Here is a 22,259-nt window from a genome sequence, read left to right as displayed (position 1 = left end):
ACTAGGGAAAAAGGATTTAAATATGGTGACAAATTTGTTATTTAAGATTAGGTTAAAGAGAGGTCAATGTTGTAACAACAGTGTTGCTAATAGCTGTTGTGGGAGGTGAAAGACCAACAACAACAACAACACAGAAGGGCTGCTAGCACAGGTTCTTTGATCTGCTTTTCTAAGGAGAGCAACTTTAAGGGGTTTACAATCTCACTTTAATCAAACATACATGTATCGTTCACTTAGTTCAGGGGGAAAAGCCAGCATCCTGACCTTCAGAGCAAATACAAACAGAAATTACAAACAGAGCAAATAACACAATTCACCGGACAGGTTTTGCCTGATCAAGACATCACATACCAAAAAACAAGTAAAAAATAAATAAATAAATGAAATTTTTAAAAAGACATCACATATATAATTAGCAAAAAGAGAAGCACCAACATCTGGGTTTTCAAAGTGGGGGGGGGGGCAGCATCCAACGGCTACCCAGAGTCTTGTCTGGTCAAATCACAGGACACTTTTCCAGTGAGTGAGAACCCCAAAGCAAAAAGCTAACCTCCGAGTATATATATGCTTCTTAGGGCCTGAAGGCTTCATACCTACTCAGCAAAAGGGTGTGGACCTGGAGCTTCAAACCTAGCAAGACTTAATCAAAGGCACTTGATTACTTTAGCATTCTAAAAGAAAAAACAATAAAAAAAAAGTCCTACCTTAATTACCAATACAGGTGTTAAAATCCAACCAAGATGCAGATGTACTACAGAGCTGGCTGATATGTGCATGCTATATAGTTTTGAATAGAATGCTACATTGATACTACATGTCACATGTAATAATAGTAAAACAGTATGTGACACTAAAAATGTGACAATCATGAATTCTGAATTTGGACAAACTAGGGTTACTTAAAGAAACAGTCATTTGCCTGAATACCCATATTTCCAGTTGTTAATTTCTATTTTCCTTTCCTTCTACAGATAATGATGAATAAACCTGACTCAGGATATTCTTTTGCCTTCTGCAATGGGAAATCAGTGGAATTCTGCCCAGCAGAATAACAGGATTCAGTCAGAAATGTATCAAAGACTCTATAGAATAAGAATATCACTATTAAGATGGGCATGCTGATTGCATGAAGGCGCCAAGGAAACATACCATTTTAAACTTAAAATATTACTGCTTTGTGTATTTTCTTTGTTCCTTGAGTTTAAAAGTTAGTTTCTATTGAATATATGTGTGTGTGTCATACAGAGACACATACATACTTCATGTCAAGCCATCCAAAGCTTAACAGGGACCCTGGGCCAGGAATGGACTTAATGGTTCTAAAGAATATTTATCATGAAATAAGGTACCTGTTGCGGTATGTCTGAAAAACAGTGACCATATTGTGAAAATCTTACATTCGAGTACTTACACTTTTTTTTTCTTACACAAATGCTAAAAGGCAGTGTTTAGTGTTTGCTGTTTTTTTATGAGCTAAATTTACTAAATTAAATAATCTTGTTAAGATCCCTCTTTGAATACTTAACATTTTTGAGGATGCATTTTGTATCCTAATCTATATTGTAACCAAAAATGTACATTTCCGCAACAGTATCACCCAAACCAACTTAATAGATAACAAACTGAGGCGCTGTTCTAGAGATCATTGAAAGTTTTGATTTGCAAAGGATAGATGGAAAATTTTATTCCTTGATGTTCAGAAAATGCAAGTTTCTTCAGTTATTTTTTATTTGGACCAGAACCCACACAAGTACTTGGAAATTTGCCAGCTCTTGTAACATTGACTCAACATGTAGTTTAAAAGCAGCATCCCTCTGTGGTTTTCTTATCTGCAGTTGCTACATGGACTATGATTTACTAAGAAACAATGTTTCCAATCCCAATTTTTACTTCTATATAAATCGTTTCTTGCAATCAGCATCTCAGTGGGCAAAGATCATTTAATGGTTTCCTCTATTGCTTTTCATCACAAGAGGATCCAGGTTTCATAAAGTCAAGTAGTTTTTTTCCTTTGCGATGATGGCCACACAGCACAATCTCTACCTGCAACAGAGCTAAGAATTAAATAGGAAATATCTGACATCCAGACAGAGGATGTTAACCTTTTAGCAAAAGCAGCCTGATTGGCAAAAATCTCATGAGTTTAAAAATAAAAAACAGTCTTGACAGCAGCGCTATGTTAAAGTTATTATGTATATTATTTTTAACATTCAAAAATAAATACTTGATTTTTGTATATTTATTTACTTTTGTGAAGTTACTATTAAATTTTTTCTTACCTACCAGAAGGATGCCTCATACTGTTTATCTTCTCTTTGTCGACACTATTCACAGTATGCTTTTTATAAATAGCTATGAACACTTTCTATGCCTCATCTATAACATTAATGAATTGATACACATTCTCTTTTTATACATACTGAAGTAATCTTTTTGGTTCCAAATAATTATATATTTTTTTTGGCAAATGAGTTAGATGAGAACTTGAACTGTAGATTTCAATTGAACTATATATTTCAATTCTTTAAAATCCTGAAAGCTGTGGGTTATTTTTGTGACTTCAGGTAGGCAAGTGTCTCAGTGGATTTCTGGAGTCAGAAAGACCTGAGTTCAAATCACATCTCCAACACTTAGTAGCCATGCGACCCTGGGCAAGTCACTTAATAGCCATCTATCTCAGTTTCCTCAACTGTAAAAATGAGCACCTACCTCCCAGATTATTGTGTGAGGATCAAATGAGAATATTTGTAAATACTAAGCACATAGTAGGTGCTTAATAAATGCTTGTTTGCTTTCTTTGTAGCTTGAGTTTAAAATTAGCTCTTAGCTAGAAATGGTGGTGTATACCTATAGTCCCTACAGGAGCAGGGATGCTAGTGGATTGCTTAAGTTTGGAGGAGTTCTGAGCTGTAGGAGAGAAAGCCAATTGGGTGTCCACACTAAGTCTGAAGCTGGGAACCACCAGGCTGCTTGATGAGGGGCAAAACTCCCCAGGTCAGAAACAGCAGGTCAGTGCTTTCAGACTGATCAGCAATGGGGTGTGGGCCCATGAATATCCATAGCACTTTCGGCCTGGTCAAATAGGGAGAGCCAGTCTCAAAAAACAAAATTAGTTCATGATTTTGAGTTGATTATACATATATATGTTTTCTATATGTGTGTGTGTTTATAAAAGCAGGTAAGGCTACAACTCAAGTACAAAAATGTATCTTTTTGCCTTTCACAGAAATATATGCAACACCAAAAAAAGGTAAGTAAACTGTTAAAAAAAATGTTAGCACTAGGGCTACATATGATTTAGTTTGAACTTCTTTAATAATTTATTTTTAGTCTTCAAAATTCATTTCCATAAGATTTTGAAGTTTAAATTTTTACCCCCCCCCATCTCCTCCTTCCCCAAGTTGGTGTGCAATCTGATATAGGATCTACTTCTACATTCATATTAAACAATTTCACATTAGTCATGACATAAAGAAGAATTAGAACTAATGAGAGGAACCACAAGAAAGAAGAAACAAAAAAAGAGAGCAAATAGTAGTGTGCTTCCATCTGCATTCAGACTCCAAAGTTCTTTCTCTGGATGTGGATAGGATTTTCCAATGTGAGTCTTTTGGAGCTGTCTCTGATCCTTGCACTGCTGAGAAGAGCTAAGTCTATCAAAGTCAGTCATCACACAATGTGGCTGTTCTTGTGTACTATGTTCTCCTGGTTCTGCTCATTTCACCCAGCATCAGGAACGCCTCTTTTTCTAGAAAAGGAAATAGAGCCAAGGTCATGAAAAATTACAAAAGGTCCTATCCCAGGACTCTTTCAACCACACTATGTTGTTGGTGTTAAAAGATTTTTTTAAAATTTAGCCTTTTGAATAAAGGTGTAGTATGGATATAATAGCAATTCCTCTTTGACAAAAAGTAATGATAAAAAATTGGGTTTATGATTTCCTTGATGCAGGGAACTCTGAGGTGAGTAAACTCCTATTACCAATTACTTCTCTGCAACAGAGAGTCTTAGTGCCTAAGATCACTGAGAGGTTATGCCGTCATACAGCTAAGTATGTGTCAGAAACAGGACTGAAACCCGGGGCTTCCTAGTTTTGAGACCAATTCTATCAACTATGCCATGCTGCCACTTAAAACCCTCACTAACATTTAATTGGAGGAAGGAACGATTTCTATTGGTGAGATGTCTAAATGAACATGCACCACCACCCCCCTTTCTAATTACAAGTTCATAAATTCATGTACTTACAACCAGAAGGGGCCTCAGAAATCATCAAAGTCTATCTCATTTTACAGATGAGGAAACTGAAGCTCAGAAAGGTTGAATTTGAATCATTTTAAGTACATAATATTTCATCAATTTGAATTTATAGTTTATTTACTATATCTGACTGTCAGCCCTCTTACTGATTCTGGAGTTAGGAAAAACTGGCCTGAAGTATTGCCTCTGATACAATAACCCAGGCTGTTCTCCCAAGATTTAAAGTTTTGCTCTTCTGCTTAAATAAATGTAGTTCTCTATGTAGACAAAAAAATGACATAAGAATTCCCCAAAAAGAGTTAATGTAAATGGCCAGTTCTAAATTGTTTGAAGATAATTTATATATGTATTTTAAACATAGCTTCTACAATGTTGTTTTGAAAAGAGAAAATTAACCTAGTCACTATCCAGATTCATGGGTAGGTGCTCAATAAATTTTCATACTTATGAATAATATGCATTACTGCCTAACACATAGGTGCTTAATAAATGCTGATTGATCATGGTTAAGCATGATTTTACCTTTTCATGTCTTATTAAGTGCTTTTAAAGTATTCAAAGTAGCATAAGTAATGTAAGGGTATTGTTAATATACAAGAAAACCAAGTGTTTTTCCATAATCCAATCAAACAATTACAAAGTGAAGGAAGGTGTATTTTCATTTAACATGAAAGTTGTCAACTATAATAATGGCAGAAGAAAATTTCTGAAAATAAGTGGGGTTTTGGGAGGCAGGGAATTAAATGTGATCTAGTAATATAAACACAAAGTACTAATATTCAAAATATGGCAATAAATTATCTGAAAAAAATGAAGCCAAGATATCATCAAACTCTTTAATCCCACCTTCAAAGAACTATAAAAGCTTGACATTTTGCAGTTCATCTATTTACCCATTCCCTTATCAGAAGGTAACCAATTGGTTTAATACTAGGAGAACCTCTGCAACCCTTTAATAAGAGCTTTGTGTGCTGGGAATGCATGCATCACTGGAGGCAGTCTATTATGCAAACAAAAAGTTGGAATTCCTCCCTGAAGAATTTGATTTCTCCAGCTCATCCCTATCAAGATCATCAAGGGAATGCTTCACACTGTATAGATTCCAATCAGTTTGTATATAACAGCATCATACTGGACTCTTTCCAAAATTGTGCTGAAGTTATAATTCTTGTAACCAAAAGTAAAAAAAATCCAGATGAACCATACTTTCAGTTGACTTGTAGTGATCAATTTGGGGTAAAAAATAAACTATTTCTTAAATTTCTTGTTAGTGTTAAAATAGTGTTAAATAGTGTTAGGATAGTGTTAAAATAGAAAGCTCAGAGAAACCCTGCAATAGCATCAAATTATTATATTCTGTGTAGAACAATCTTAGTATGAAAAAGAAATGTAGATGTCTTTTGTGACAAAGTTTGTGTTGTAACTAGATTAGATGGATAGACCACTTCTGAATACAATAATCACATATTCCTTACAGTCCTAGATATGAGAAGGTCCTCAGACGACCATGATGATGCCATCCATGCTGGCTCCTAGTAATAACCATTTCCCTTTCAAAGTGCTCACAAGCCATTTGTTTAATAATTCTTTTTAGCATTTTGCCAAGAATCAAAACTGAACTTGCCTTCCTGTATTTTGCTGAACTCATGTTCCCTTTTCTGAACATTGGAACATTTGCCCATCTCCAGTTTCATAGCACCTTTTCTGTTCCAAGCCTTCTTTAAAAGAAACCAAGAGTAGTTTGTCCCTCACATCTTTGCATTATATAACCATATTATAATATTACACTCATACTCTCATTTAAAAAAAAAGACAATGTGACCTTAAAGAATAAAATTCTGTGCAACTAGTAACGATATAACATATCATCTAATGAAATTTAGTCAAATCTTCCTTTGAAAAAACCTTTGAGTCAACATTACTCAAAAAGTAAATGCTAGTTAGTAAGTATAATTATTACTTAAGAAATATAGTTCCAAGTTCTAGGCAGCAAATGGGAAACTGAAATATGAGTGGTTTGAGTTTGTCTCAGTTTACTATATGGAGAAAGGATCATGGTAAAGAGGAAAGAATCTTGGGGTTAGGATTCACAGGACCTGCATTTAAATCCAATTTGAATAATTTTACATACATATACATATGTATACATACATATATATAAATATACACACACACACAAACATACACATTTGTATCTAATGGTAGCCATGGGCGGGGGGAGAAAAAAAATTTACATAATGGCTTTATTATATATTTAAAAGGAAAAGTAAGTTGTACAGAATAGATTTACAGTTTCATGTAATAATTTTTTTTTAAATTATACTGTTATGGAAATGCTTGTTTTATTCCATAAATTAAAAATAAAATAAAATTTTTTAAAATAAAATAAATCCAACCTCCGTTACTACTTATGGGACCTTGGGCAAATCAAGGCCCAGTTTCCTTATCTGTAAAATGTGGGGGTTAGACTAGACAGCCTAGTCTCATCCTAAAGTCCCTTTTAGTCATATAATCCTCACAGAATTTACTATTGAAATAAGAGCTTTATGAATTATACTTAAAGTACATTTGTGTCAGTGTGGACATTTCCTCCAGTGATACAGATCATTAACCCATTCATGCCTGCCCATCCTATGCTACTCTTACTCATGTCCTCTCCTAAGTAACCTGACATACTAGGCACCTTTCCACTTTTTCTAACAATGCAAAGATATATGGGGAGCACATGAGGGGTCCATTGGTAACCCCTCTCTCTTGCCATATAGCCAACCCATCATCTTTTAATCATACCATTTCTTTAATGACTTCTTTTGCTCTGGATCAAAAGCTGTGTATAGATGAAAGCTATGATTATTTTTACATAGAGCCATAATCTATACAGGATAGATGCAAACCATATGGGGACCCTCTAAAACAGGGGTTCTTAACCTAGAGTTTGTACACCTTTTTCTTTGACATCTTGACAATTGTATTGCTCTATGGTTGGTTTCCTTTGTAATCCTAAGTATTTATTGTATGCACTCAAAAACATTATTCTGAAGAGTCCATAGGCTTCACCAGGCTACAAAAGGGGTTCATGACATACACACAAAGTTAAGAACCCCTGCTCTAGAGAGAAGAAATGGGTAAGAAAAGTTAGATTGGGGAAAAAACAAATTGCAGGTGGGAAAGTATTGTATTTACTTAAGTAATTTCCCCTATTAAGTACTTCCCTCCTACCACACCACTCCTGACACAAATTTAAAGAAGAAACTCAAGAAAAATACTTTTTTTTTTATCAATACTAAGGGTTTCCCCTCAACCCCCATCCCCCACCCATGAAATAATTTTGTGTCTTTCAAAGATTTTCCTAAAGGGAAATAACTTCTTAGTCGACAAGCATACAGTCAAGCATACTGTTTTCTTGGCTCAGAGATGGGAAGGAAAAAGCAAGGCGACTGGGAATCCTTAACTGCCACCAAGCAGCCTCATTTTATCTCTTGGTTTTTAAGGTTTTCTCCAACTTCCAAAGGACTAGGGTCACAGGATTACCAGACTAAGTAAAATAGCAAAGTGAGCAATCCCAACAACTACACACCTAACTGCATAACCAGGAGGTGACTCGAACAGCAACACTTTGGGCAGTTGTTTGAATTAGGAGAAAGAACAACAACCGTAATATTTATGTAGTGTTTTAAGGTTTACAGAGTGTTTTACATGTATTATCTCATTTAATCTGCACATCGATCCTGAGAAACAGGCTCTATCATTATTCTCATCTTACAGATGAAGAAACTGGGGTTGAGTGGTTAAGTAACTTTGCTACACAACTAGTCACACAACTAGTAATTGTCTGAGGCTGGATTTGAACCCAGGTCTTCCTGAGGAATAGACCTATATGGTAAAAAATATCTATAGTACCAAATTTTGTTGTAGGAAAGAACTAAAAACAAAGAGAATGCCCAATATTTCAGGAAAGACTGCTAAGCAAATTATATATGAATCTAATGAAATATATCCACTGTATAACTTAAATGCCTAGTTAGTATAGTATGCAGTAAAAAGGGCTGAACTTGGGTGAGAGGACCTGAGTTTGAATGCCAGCTCTGTCACTTACATGCTGTATATGAAGACTAGATAGATAAGATAGATAAAGTAGATAAATACACACATAAACATGTGTATATATGTAGAAACAGAGAGAGATGCACCAGGAGGCACATAGGATTGGAGCTGTACTGCCACTTAAAAGAATCATGATAAAAGCACAATTTAGAGATGGAAGGGACCCTAGGAGTCATCTAATCCAACACTTTCATTTTATAGATGGGACACTGGAGCCCAGGAAGAGAGGCTAAGTGACTTGTCCAGGGTCATGTAGCTGGTAAGTGACAGTACATACCATGCATGATTCCATAATAATTCACTACTTAAAGTTTGTTTTTATTCTGACTTCTTTAAGAAATGGTTCTCATTGAAGCAAGGGAGAAATGCTAAGATAAAGTAGGATTGTAGGGTTGTAGTAGCAATTTAGATTTGAAGATCTTTCTCACCCATTAACAGACCATGTGACCTACTGATGTCACAGGAAGCTTATGTCACCACAGGAGGAGCTTCCTGACAGAAAAAGGAAGTTATGTCAGAGAGGTTTTGGGAAGGCGAGCCTCCATGTTGTGATATCGTGTATTGAATGTTTTACTGCTGTGATAGATTGGATAAATAGCTTAGGGGACATGGTTCTGTGGTGTCTGAATAGAGAGTGGAGAGTCTCGTATACTTTGCAATACAGAACTCCATAGGCATTTTGACAATTATCATCTACATTGTTTTTATTGCCTTACTGATATAAGGGTCAAGTCAACAAGCAGAAGCAAAAAGTCTCTGACCTCAAGGAGCTTACATTCTAATGGGGGAAGATAATACATAAAGGTAAAGGCAAATAATAAGGGTAATCCTTGATATCTACGTAGAACTTTAAAGTGTGCAAAGCAAACACAACTCATTCTGTCTTTACAACGGCTCTGTTACATAGCCATTCCATGTGTTATTTTCTCCCATTTAGAGATGAGACAGGTACTCAAACTGACTGCCTTCTCTAACAGCAAAAAATAAAAGAAAATGAAGCCATGTTCAGAGTGGATTGGTACAAATCAAGCATTTTGGGCAGAATATTGTGACAATTTCTCAATAATTCACATCTTACTGGCACTTCTGATACAGAGCTCTAAACTAAAGCAGTGTACAACCCAAAACTTATTGTTATCTTTCCCTATCATTATTCCAAACTTCGAAACAGGCATTTTTCATCTCCCCCTCCCCCCCCGCCCCCGAATGAGTTGCATTAGCAGAAAAGATTGGGGCTATTTAAAATCCATGTTATGCAATTGAGCATATCTTTCTAAAAATGCATTTTATTGCCTTTTGATATTTTGATTCCTATCATAACATCAGAGTCATTTCTTCCAAGGAAAACAGAAACAATATTTTTTTTAAAAATCTCCCACCAATATACTCCTCCCTTGTAACAAGGAATAACCATTAAACAAAAACACTCACTACAATGCCCCATCTGCCAAAGTAGCCACCATGTTGCCCAGGCAGTCTCCCATATCAGGTCAAATGCTGGCTACATTAGTTGTCAGATACAGTTACCGTATGGGTATATGCTTAATGCCTTTTCACAATTCTTAAAGTCATCTATCTTGATTTCATCAACTGTGGTTACTATACTCTGGGGACACTCCAATATGAAGTTTTAGAAATGTTAAATACCTTTCATAACTAGATTTGTAGACAAATACAATAATATTTAAAGGTAAGTGGTATATTTTAAACTTAATATAGCAACAAATAAAAATAAACCGAAGGTATAGTGTTCTTGCCGAACATTCCTTTTGGTCAATTATAAATCTGGTATTCTTTACTTTTAGCAAACATATGTGAAAATCTAAAACTAAACTTTTTTGTTTGTCTTTCATTTGTGTGTGATTTCATTGATGTAGGGAAACTACCTCAACTCATACAGGTCAGCGGCTGTTCCACAACTCAGAGAATTGACTGTGATGCTGAGAGGCAGTAACTCACCCAGGGTCACAGTGCCCATATGCATCAAAGTCAGTATTGAACCCAGCTCTTCAAGACTCAAAACTTCTGGCCCTTAATTTAATTCCTTTTTAAAAAAAAAAGTTTTAAACTTATTTTTTAAATTGTTAAGCATGTATTATTTTCTTCCTCCCAACTTTAAAAAAGAAAAAAAATTAAAACCCTTATAACAATTATCATAGCCAAAACAAGCCAAAAAAAAAATTCTATATTAGTCATGTCCAAACATGTGTGCCTCTTTCTACATATTGGTTCATCACCTTTGTCAGTAGATGGGCAGCATTCTAGAATCATGGTTGGTCATTGGGTTAATTAGAGTTCCCCTTAATTTAATTCAAACCAGCCTGCAAAGGCACTTATGCCTAGATTTGTTTCACTGAACTTCTCCCTGGTGTAGAGGTGACTGAATTCTTGAAAATTATAGAAGTTCAGGTGGAGGCTTTTGTTTGTTGTTGTTCAGTTATTCTTCAGTTATGTCTGCACCCTATCCACTGGACCACCCAGCTGCCCTTCTATTTCTTAGGATTGGTTGGTTACTGTCCTTTGCTCTGGAAGAGGACCAAAATGACATCACTATATTAGAGTCAAGTTATAGTGTGTACAGTCTAACTGTGGCTGATCAAACCAATTTGAGCTCAGAATGCTCTACCACAAGGTTGGGCACAAGTAGTTCATGTGAACAGTTGGGGTGGGTTCTCTAAATTTGCACTTTTCACATTTCTTTTGAGCTATCTCAATTCAGCTTTGCTCATAGAACACAGCACCTTCTTTGATGAGAGCATGCCATGCTGGGCAGTCCTACGCCAGTGTCTCCCATGTCATGCAATCAATTCCAAAGTTCTTAAGAGAGATCTTGAGAGTATCCTTCTATCACTTCTTCTGACCACCATGTCACCATGTGCTTGCCTTGTGTGAGTTTGAAGTCAACAGTGGATAATGATATCTACTATCACTTGTAATCTCTAAGTGAAGAAATCTGACAATCCTTTTGAGGGAATGTCTTTTGTCAGGGAGTATGAGTATCTGTTGGGAAGCATCTGTTGTGTCAAATGATGTATCAATAAAAAGAACAAAGGCTTTTAAGCCTTGTTGATACAACAAAGCCTTAACGAAAATAATTAGTAAGAAGGTAATTGAGAAAAGGCTGAATTGACTTGGCTTCCTTCCCCTTGTAACAGGGAAGAGCTACAAGACTCTATTGTCTAAATAGGACTTCCCTCTACCATGTTCAGGAGGGCAGAAAAATGAGTCTTGAATTGTATTCTACCTCTGCTTTATCTTACTATACTATCTGTAGCAGGGGAAGCAAGGCAGGGATAGGAGGGGAAGACTGGTCCTTGTCTTAATTTCATCCAGTCTGCAAAAGTAATGCCAAGACAAGATCCCCTCCATTCAATGTGATACAGTGCGATGGATGTTCAATGAACAGTTGTTGTTGAGGAAAGAAATAAAACTGTATCTCCTCTTTCCATCATTGTTACCCTACTGGTGATGTTAGATGATCTGGGGTTTTCACCTCCTTTTGTATGTCCATGATGATGATGATGCAGCTTTAGCTGTTTCCTGGTCAAGGAAACAGGAAGATCCAATGGACCTTCAGGGAGGTCAGTTTAAAAAAAATTACTCAATAGAGGCAGAATTTATCTTACCTAAGACGAGGTGGAACAGTGGATAGTGTGCCAAGCCTGGTGTCAGGAAGACTGTATCAGGAGGGCAGAGTTTATAATCTCAAAGAGGATCATAAACATGTCTGAAAGGTTCGGAACCGCCAGATATAAGAAACTCTCAAAGTAGAAGGCAGAAGAATCAAAACATATATTTAGGCTCCACAGTAACCAACCCATGAACCAGCAACCCCATTTTGACATATTAATGAAAAGTTTCCAGGCCCAATAAGTACGCCTTGAAAGAGTAACCAGGAGGCTACAGAGAAGCATGATTGCGTAAAGCAAAATCATGCTTCCCCCTCTATGGTAATAAGATTACCCACTGGCCTGAAGTCTTTGTTCAGCTTCCTCCCGTAGGTCAGCTCTGCTACTGGCAGCTCCTGCTTCAGCTGTGGCTGTGGCTGTGGCTGTGGCTGTGGCTGTGGCTGTGGCTGCAGCAGCCTCTGGCTCCAACGGGAGCTGCTTTTAACCATCCAGCTTCTGCGGGGGTGTAAGGTACGCCGGGGAAAGCACAGGTTCTTTCAATCTGCTTAAGCAAGGTGAAGGGGTTGACCGGGAAAGCACAGGTTCTTTCCATCAGCTTAAGCAAGGGAAGCAAGGTGAAGGGGCCGACAAGCTTACTCCAGTCCAACATACAAACAGCATTCAGTTCAGGGGAAAAAGCCAAACTAGTCAAGGGCACTTGTTGACTAAGTGCTAAGGAGCGCATTTTTGGTTGCCAATACAAAGACTCATCTTCCTAAGTTCAAATCTGGCCTCAAACACTTACTAGCTGTGTTACTTAACCCTGTTTGCCTCAGTTTCCTCATCTGTAAAATGAGCTGGAGAAGTGTACAGGTAATGTAAATTTGAAGATCTTCCCCATCCATTAATAGGCCCATGTGACCTATTTACATCACAGGAAACCTAAGTCACATGTGGTGGGAGGAGCTTGCTGAATGAGTGGAGCAGGAAATGCTCAGAGGAGTTAGAGCTGAGGGAGAAAGCAGATGCAGGCAAGGAGTCAGCTAGGATTTGTGAGTGTGTTTGTGGGAAGGCCCCAGTGGGGGGAGGAGAGAATGGCTTTGAGATGGAGTGGCTCCCTACATTGATAATGTATATTAACTTCTTTGCTGCTTGATGGATTGGACTGGTTTGGGGATTGGGCTTTCTGGTGTCTGAATAAATGTTTTGCTTCTGTCTTCTAAATGGAGAGTCTGTTATATTTTGTGTTTCAGAACCTTGCCAGCGTACTCATAACAACAGCAACTGTTGTGAATATTGCCTTGGCGATACATTTGGTTCATGAACAGGATCGCAAAATATAAAATCCCCATTCGGAGACAGAAAGGCATTAGAGGAAGAAATAGATATCCTAGAATGGTAGGATTTACCTTATTCCTCCCTAGCAAGGGAAAGGGCTAAAGGCACCATACCCTGTGAAACCTGGGAACAGAGGCAACAGAAAGGAGAACCTAGAGGTTTGGAAAGTTTGCAAGGAATTCAGATTAAACCAGGGGAAGAACTGTGAGGAGTGCCTAGAAGAAGCTGGATTTTACTAACAGTTTACCTTATTATATAAAGCAGAGACAAACTGTTACAAGAGAAAACTCAGATGGAAAGAAAATTGGCTAGCCTACAGGGAAATCTTTCTGTGCCACAGCAAGATGGGGGATCTCAGGTGGCAAAAGAACAGGTTACTGTTCAGGGGTATGCTGGTTTGAATAAGGATTTTGCTGTTAATTTAGTTAAGAAAAAAACAAAGAGCAAAAAGGTTGAAAGTGCACACAAGTTTAGCACAGGGTGACCCTAGTTGCCCTGGCATGGGCTGCAAGGAGAGCATGTGGGGGCAGAAAATAGACGAGGCTCCTCAGGCAGACACACGCCCAGTACTACAAAGGAAACAAGAGACTCAGGGAGACAATACAGCATCTACAGAGGTACTTGAAGATTTTACACAGCAGGAGTTCACAGATATCTTGAGTCAGTTCACCCAGAGAATGAGGGAATCATTAATATCTTGGATGGTGAAAATCAGTGATGAAGGGGCTGGAGGAGTATATGAATTGCTTGAAATGCATAGATATTAGTCAGAATCCTTTTGTACAGCAAGCTTTTAGGGATTACCATCTGCAAGGAGGTAACAGAATGATTAATGTGTTAGCTTTAGCAGCTGGAGGATGCAACAGGAAGTATTCCACTGACTCTATGTGGCCCAGTGTAGATAGGCCCTGGTATTCACTTAAAGACTATATGAGAAAGTTAAAGGAGGAAGTAATGAAGACTGCTATTATGATGGGAAATGCAGATGTGTACTATCATACCCCCTTAGGAGTTTCTCATAGAAATATAATAGTGAAGATGGTTCCTCCTGCTTATGAGCACCTAGTTCTGACTTTACTAATTGGGGAGATGGGGCACCCTCTTTTGGAGGTGCTAGATAAGATTTCACAGTTAAGTGACTTAGGGGACTGGGGAAAAGATGAATTTCCTTGAGAGAGAAAAGTGAATAGCCAGCAGATTCAAAGTCAGAATAGATTGACAAGAAAAGAATTGTTTACTGCTCTATTGAGAGCAAGGGTAGGTTTTGGAAGTATAGATGGTATTCCAACTAATGAACTATACAAAATGTATCAACATAAGGGGCTTAATAGTAGACAGAATAGAGAAGTAAGAACTGCCCCTACAGGTCCTGAACCCTTGTATCCAAGTGTGTCACACCTTCAGGGAGACTAGGAAATAGGCCGAGCCACAGCTCAAATTAAAGAAATACACAGATGGGGTTGCAGACCCCATATTAATCCAACTATATATTGGAAAAATTAATCAAATACTGTAACAACTAGGGCAGAGGCCTCCCTTATATGTGGATACCCTGATAAGTTTAAACATGGAATTCCTATTACCATCACAGGACTGGGAGGGGCTAAAATATCAGCCAGGCAAATCAAACTAAGGATGAAAACTGGACAATTACCTAAGAAAGAATATACTGTGGTAATTGTACCAATTCCTGAAGACATCATTGGAATAGATATATGGCATGACTCTAAATTTACCTGAGGGGAGATACCAATTTGCAGTAAGGAAGACAGTAATTAACACAGTTTTGTGGGAAAAATAATAATGGACCCAACAAACCTTCTGAAGTAATTACTTTAAAGCAGTATCAGTGCCAGGTGGGCAAGATGAAATTATCAATACTATAAAGGAATATGTTGAGGCAGGAGTGTCAGTCTCTACAATCACTTGATGAAATAATCCTGTCTGGCCAGTACAAAAGTCAGATGGGACATGGAGAATGACAGTGGATTATAGACAATTGAATAAGGTGACTCCTCCTTTGTATGCTACTGTTCCAGATATTGCTACTTTAATAGAAAAGATCCAGAAATACCAGACTTGGTACACAGTTATTGATTTGGCCAATGCTTTCTTTACTATCCCAGCAGATTCTAAACAATGGGACCAGTTTGCTTTCATGTGGCAGGGCCAACAATATACTTTTACCTGATTGCCACAAGGATATCTACATAGCCCCACTATTTGTCATAGGATTGTGGCTGAATATTTGGATGAATTAAAGCTACCAGGTGTACAGCTGACCCACTACATAGATGATATTATGATACAGGGATAAAATGTAAAAGAAGTGGAGATAAGTTTAATACTTTTAATTGAGCATATGACAAGCAAAGGGTGGGAAATTAACCCTGCAAAGATTCAAGGGCCAGCTCAAAGCATAAAATTTAGGGGCATACAATAGAATAAGGGGACTGTGAGAACTCCTCCTACAAGTCCAACAAAAGATTCAGGATTTTCCTATCCCTACCAATAAGGAAGAGGCCCAAAAGTTTATAGGACTATTTGGATATTGGAGGTACCACATTCCACATGTAGGTCAGATTTTGAAACCCCTATACAAAGTTACTGGGAAAAAATATGAATTTGATTGGGGATTTGAGCAGAGTAAAGCTTTTGAAGAAGCCAAGGTTGCTATACAATTGGCCCTAGATTTATGGCCTATGCAAAGTGTCCCAGTGGAATTACAAATCACTGTACAGGATGAATATGCAAACTGGAGTTTATGGAAAAACAACAAAGCTGAAATGTACCCTTAGGATTTTGGTCTAGGAAACTTCCTTCATCTTGAGTTCAATATACCCCTTTTGAAAAGCAGTTGTTAGCTGCATGTTGGGCTTTGGTAGAGACTGAACAACTGACTCTGTGCCATGAAGTAATATTAAGGCCTGGAATCCTGATTATGACCTGGGTAACAAATACCCCAGCTTCTCACAGAAATGGACATGCATGAGAGGCTAGCATAATTAAATGGAAATGGTATATTCAAAATAGATCTAAAACAAGAGGAGTTTCTGTTCTACATGGATCTATAGCAAACACAGACACTGAGGGAAATGATAAACCCCCTGAACCAAGGCAACAGTTGGTACAGTCCTTGGTAAAATGGAATGAGGGTTATAATGGATTAACTGAAGAACAAAAGAAACATGTATGGTTTACTGATGAGACAGAAAAAATTGGGGCCATAAAAGACATTAGGAAGTGGTAGTCTATAACCCATGTACTAAGCGAACTTTGGAAAGTATTGGGACAGGTGGAAGTAGTCAATGTGCTGAACTTATGGCAGTATATCAAGCTACCAAAACAGAACAAGGAGGACAGTGTCATATATTCACTGATTCATGGGTGGTAGCTAATTGGCTAGCTACATGGATGCTCATGTGGAAAAATCAAAATTGGGAAATTCATGGTAAACAAGTCTGGGGCAAAGAATTATGGGAAGATAATGGGACATGTCTCTGGTTACTAATTTGCCGGTTTTTCACATAGATGCTCATGTAGCCCTCACTATGCCAGAACATGAGTGCATTGCACATGGTGATAGACTAGCAAAGATTCCTACTCGAAATATTGTCCCTACTCTGAAACCAACTGATGATCCAGTACTAGCAAAATGGGTCCACCAAACAGCCAGCCACTTAGGGGTCCAGGCCACACACCAGTGGGCACAAGATTGAGGTATTAGTATCTCTCATTCATTATTAAAACAAGTAGCAGGCGGGGCAGAGCCAAGATGGCGGCTGAAAAGCAGTGAGCTCTCCTCCAAGTCCCTCCAAAAACCTATAAAAAATGGCTCTGAACCAATTCTAGGACTGCAGAACCCACAAAAGAGCAGAGAGAAGCAGGACTCCAGCCCAGGACAGCCTGGATGGTCTCTGGGTGAGGTCTATCCCACTTGGAGCTGGGAGCGGAGCAGAGCAGAGCAGAGCCCAGCGTGGGCGGCTTGGACCAACCAGACCAGGAGCTTGCCCTAGCGCCCTGAATCAGTGAGCTGCAGCAGCTACCAGACTTCTCAAACCACAAACACCAAAGACAACAGAGAAGGTTAGTGGGAAAAGCTGTGGGAGTGGAAGGAGTTCCCAGTTTGGCCACCGCCCCGGGGGCAGCTACAGAACTACAGCTGCAGTTGCTTCCAGCCCCAGGCTCACCTGGTGGGAGGAATTAGGTGGCAGATCAGAGCAGGAGTGAAGAGCCTGCTGAAGATCTAAGTCCAGTCTGGGTTGGGGGTTCTTGGGGAAGGAGGAGTGCTGGTGTGGCAGAGCTGGTGCATCCGCCCAAGCTTGGAACATAGAACTCTTTAGTCTACAAGCAGTCATACCCCGCTGAAAAACTCAAGGGTCAAGTTAGTTGGCTGGGAATATGGCCAGGCAGTGAAAACGCACCCAGATTCAGTCTCAGACTTTGGAATCTTACTTTGGTGACAAAGAATACCAAAGCATACAGCCAGAAGAAGTCAACAAAGTAAAGAGCCTACAACAAAAGCCTCCAAGAAAAACATGAACTGGTCCCAGGCCATGGAAGAGCTCAAAAAGGATCTGGAAAAGCAAGTTAGAGAAGTAGAGGAAAAATTGGGAAGAGAAATGAGAAGGATGTGAGAAAACCATGAAAAACAAGCCAATGACTTGCTAAAGGAGACCCAAAAAATACTGAAAAATTCAGCTCCCAGGCTGAATTTAGATGTTGGTAACTGTGAATTGTATTTGGTCTGTCTGTCAATGTTTGTAATTTGTTTGTATTTTGCTATGAAGTTCAGGGTGCTAGCTTTTTCCCCTAAACTAAGTGAATGGTATTTGTATGCTGGATTAAAGTGAGATCGTTGACCCCTTAACGTTGCTTTCCTAAGTAAAGCAGATCAAAAGAACCTGGGCTTTGGCAGCATTCTTGTTGTTGGGCTTGTGTTGGTCTTTCACCCCCACAACAGCTGCTAGCCGGACTGTTGAAACACCCTGTTATATTGATGTGAAGTTCTGTTGACACCAGTTACCCCATTGAGCTATGTAATGGATAAGAAAGATTGTGGGGCCAAATGTAATGGTAATGTAAATTTGAAGATCTTCCCCATCCATTAATATGCCCATGTGACCTACTTACATCACAGGAAGTCTAAGTCACATGTGGTGGGAGAAGCTTACTGAATGAATGGAACAGGAAAGGTGGAGCAGGAAATGCTCAGAGCAGTTAGAGCTGAGGGAGAGAGCAGACACAGGCAAGGAGTCAGTTAGGATTTGTGAGTGTGTTTGTGGGAAAGCCCCAGCAGGTGGGGGGGGGGAAGGGGAAGGGCTTTGAGATGGAGTGACTCCCTGCTGTAATAATGTGTATTAACTTCTTTGCTGCTTGGATGGATTGGACTTACTGGTTTTGGGACTGGGCTTTCTGGTGTCTGAATAAATATTTTGCTTCTGTCTTCTATATGGAGAGTCTGTTATATTTTGTAATTCTACTCATAACAATAGCAACCATTGTGAATATTGCCTTGGGGATACAAGAAGGAAATAGCAAACCACTGCAGTATCTTTGCCAAGAAAATCTCAATTGGGTTCATGACATGACTGAAAAAATGACTGAACAACAAGGATAGGATCATTGTCCAAAGGACACACAAGTTGACTAGATGTACTATATATATATGGATCTTAGGTGAAGTGAACTAGAGAGAACAGTATATTCCCTTTATAATTTAAATGGCATATCATATTCAGCATCTTAGTATAGCAGTGTTAATTCATATTCAGTATGTTCAAATCACTATGTTGGGTTGGGTCTCTGTGTTTATAAAGCTCATGAATATCCTATTCCAGTGTTCTGTATACATATTCATGTGTGCTTATTAATTTTTCTCTTCTCACTCTTGGCTTCTTAGTCTCTTATTTCTTTGTTTTAAAAGCACTCAAAATTTTTTTTTAATCCCCCTTTGACCTACTTAAAAAAAATAACTCAAGAAGCCAAAACCAGAATAAAGAGCGGTTTGTCGAAGGATAATCAAACTTTCTATGGGAATGTTACTTTGAGCTGTGGAGCAGAAACCATTAGGAATACTGTTTATCTAATTGCACCATTAACCCTTTATGGTACAAATCAAGAATCAAGATCCTTGGAACATAAATTGGTCCTAGTCAACTGCCAATGAAAAAAAGCACTTACTAGATGCTTTGGCAGGGGAGGGGAAGGCCTCGGGGGAAGCAGCAGATCCTATTGACTCAGTACAAAAAGTAAATGCAAAAGACAGTTTCTCAAAATGGAGCCTAATGATATGAATCAGGAGCTTGAAATGTGCACTTAGTGGTCTAAAACTACTCAGCAGTAATTGCTTAATTATACTTAAATGAGGGTTTCCAATAATCAGGGGGAAGAAATCCAGGCAAAATGAAATTGCTTTTATCACAATTACAGTAATTTTGTAAACTATTCAAAATGCATCATTTCATCGAATCAACAGATTAAAACGTTAACTTTATGCACTGATTCATGACTATAGGAAGCAGGCAATGCTTATTATTGTGGACAATGCTTAGCCTCCATGGTAGTTTTTCCTTTTTGTTTATTCCGAGAGATGGGGAACCTAATCTTCACTGTGCCCTATGGAAACATTAAGGTTAGAGGCTGATTTCATAAGAGCTTCATGCTAGGCTTATTTCATGCTTGATCCTGGAGTGTCAGGGTTCAAGCATGACATTTCTTCCACATTGAAAGGGAAAGCAGAATTCTCTTATTTTCTTTTCTTCTCCCCAAGATTAGAGAAGAGCTGCGATTTACCAAATGATTTTGAACAGTCACAAGCTCCTATCCAAATGAATGCCATTTGATGTTTAATCATTGACATTTCTGGCCAATGTAACTGTGTCTGAAAGCTGTGGCTTTAGGTCAAAGTGTAATTATTTATTGCCAACTTCAAATGTATTCAAAAGAACACCATGTTCCATAACAGTGGCCTGGAAACCAAAGCTAATCTAGTGTCTCTATCGATGGCAAAGAAGGGGACTTTTATCTCAGCTGGCCAATTTGTCACCTGGGGCTGTATGACAGAGCGTGCTTTCTACTTTAAGAGGCATGTCAATGTGAACTATCTGCAGGGGTTCTACCCAGAGCTGTAAAATAATAGGTTCCTACCTTCTTTGTGGCATATTTCCATCAAGTAATAAGAATTAAAGAAATAGGGATCTTTACATTAGGAATTAATTACAACTCTGCCTGGGAAATGAGGTGTGTGTGTGTATGTGTGTGTGTGTGTGTGTGTGTGTGTGTGTGTGTGCGTGTGTTTGTGGTAATAAATACTTCTGGATTTGACTTGACTTGGAGGACTTTCATGAAGATGATGGAGTAGTCACCATGCCAGGGAACCATCATGCTTTCACCAAGAAAAATGGTGGAAACCCTACCAATAAAAAAAGAAGGAGAAAGAGGTAGAGAAGAAGGATATAAAAATGAAACAAACAGGAAAAAAACCAACCACCACAACCCCAACTAGCCAAAGGGTCTTAGCTTCTGCTGAAGCTACCAGAGGCATCCAAGCAGCTGACTTTCCACAATTCTTGCCGCTGGCCTATTCATCAAACGGTCTCATCACTATCAACTGCCACAACCATATCTTTCATAGTCTTTATAGGGAATAATGAAAATAATAATAATAGTTAGAATTTATTATAGCTCTTTAAGATTTGCAAAGCAATTTACATTTGATCCTCACAACCACTCTGTGAGCTAGATGTTTATCCCCCTTTTACAGAAAAGGAAACTGAGGCTGAGAGAGGTTAAGTGACTTGCCCAGGGTCACACATCTGGGGCAGAATTTGAACTCAAGCCTTCCTCACTCCAAGTGCAGTGCCCCATCCTCTGTGCCACCAGCTGTTTAAGAAGAGAAGAGGAGAATAAGCCCGGAGATCTTGCTAAATACTAAAACTAAATACTAAAAGTTCATCTGGTTCCAAGATGGAGGATGAACCCTGGATTCTCCAACTCTCCAGCCTGCATTGTGCTCTTCCAAGGTCTTTCTCCTAGAAGTCTCCCCCAAAAAAATGTTCCAAAAGACCCAGTTTCCATATTGGTGACTGGTGGAAATTCTGTGTAAATGTCTTGCATCTCAGTGGCCATGACAATGTGGAACTAATGAAGGAAGTGGCTCCAGCAGTAAGGTCACACTCATCAGAATATAGGGGCTCACTTAGCTTAGTCTTGTACTAAAAACTGATAGCACAAAGTCAGATGCTCATCTGTGAAATGTTCCCAGTATGCCAATCTTCCTGGCTATTTCTAATAGAAGTTGAAAGATGCCTTGACAATTTGGTTGAGTTTTCCTACACTTGATTTTTGATCATTTTGTAGCATCATGCTAGGCAGATACTTAGTATAGTTTGTATGATTCCCTGTCCATATCACAACTTAAATCATTTAAAAAACATTCCTGGAAAAAAATATTCTTGGAAAGGAGGATCTCGGAAAGAAGGTTTAAGCATATGTTCTGTTCTGGTCAAACTCTTGTAATGACATTGTGCCCCCAATTAGAAAACAACAGAACTCCTGAGATGGATTTTCATTGAAGAACATTCGAAGATCTTCCCATCCATCAAAAGGCCCATGTAACCTGCTTAAATCACATGGAAGCCTAAATCACATGTGGTGGGAAGAGGTTGCTGAATGGGTAGAACAGGAAGGGAAGAGCAGAAAATTGTTCAGAGCATTTAGAGCAGAGGAAGAGAGAAGATGCAGCTAGGCAGGCAGCTGTGCTGACGGTGTTTGTTTGTAGGAAGGCCCTAGCAGAAGGAGGGCTTGGCAATGGCAGTGATAATGTGCATAAACTTCTTTGTTGCTTTGATGGATTTGGTTTACTGGTGTTGGGATTTGGCTTTCTGGTGTCTGAATAAATGTTTTGGTTCTTTCTTCCACATAGAGAGTCTGTTATATTTTGCGATT

General features: G+C 38.6%; 1 protein-coding gene across 3 annotated transcripts in view; it reads left to right on the top strand.

Annotated features, from left to right (window-relative positions):
- The window catches only part of NEK1 (NIMA related kinase 1), a 204,331-nt gene extending 202,043 nt beyond the window's left edge, over window positions 1-2,288 (top strand). For all 3 annotated transcript variants that reach the window (XM_036762736.1, XM_036762737.1, XM_036762738.1), the window contains one exon: window positions 972-2,288. In XM_036762736.1, the coding sequence (XP_036618631.1) occupies window positions 972-985 (14 nt within the window). In that variant the 3' untranslated portion in view covers window positions 986-2,288. The remainder of the gene's footprint in view (window positions 1-971) is intronic.
- The last annotated feature ends 19,971 nt before the right edge of the window (window positions 2,289-22,259 follow it).

The sequence above is a fragment of the Trichosurus vulpecula genome, chromosome 6 (genome assembly GCF_011100635.1).
Source record: "Trichosurus vulpecula isolate mTriVul1 chromosome 6, mTriVul1.pri, whole genome shotgun sequence".
Classification (NCBI taxonomy): Eukaryota; Metazoa; Chordata; class Mammalia; order Diprotodontia; family Phalangeridae; genus Trichosurus; species Trichosurus vulpecula.
The sequence above is the reverse complement of the archived record's forward strand: the minus strand, read 5'-3'. Positions and strand labels throughout refer to the sequence as shown.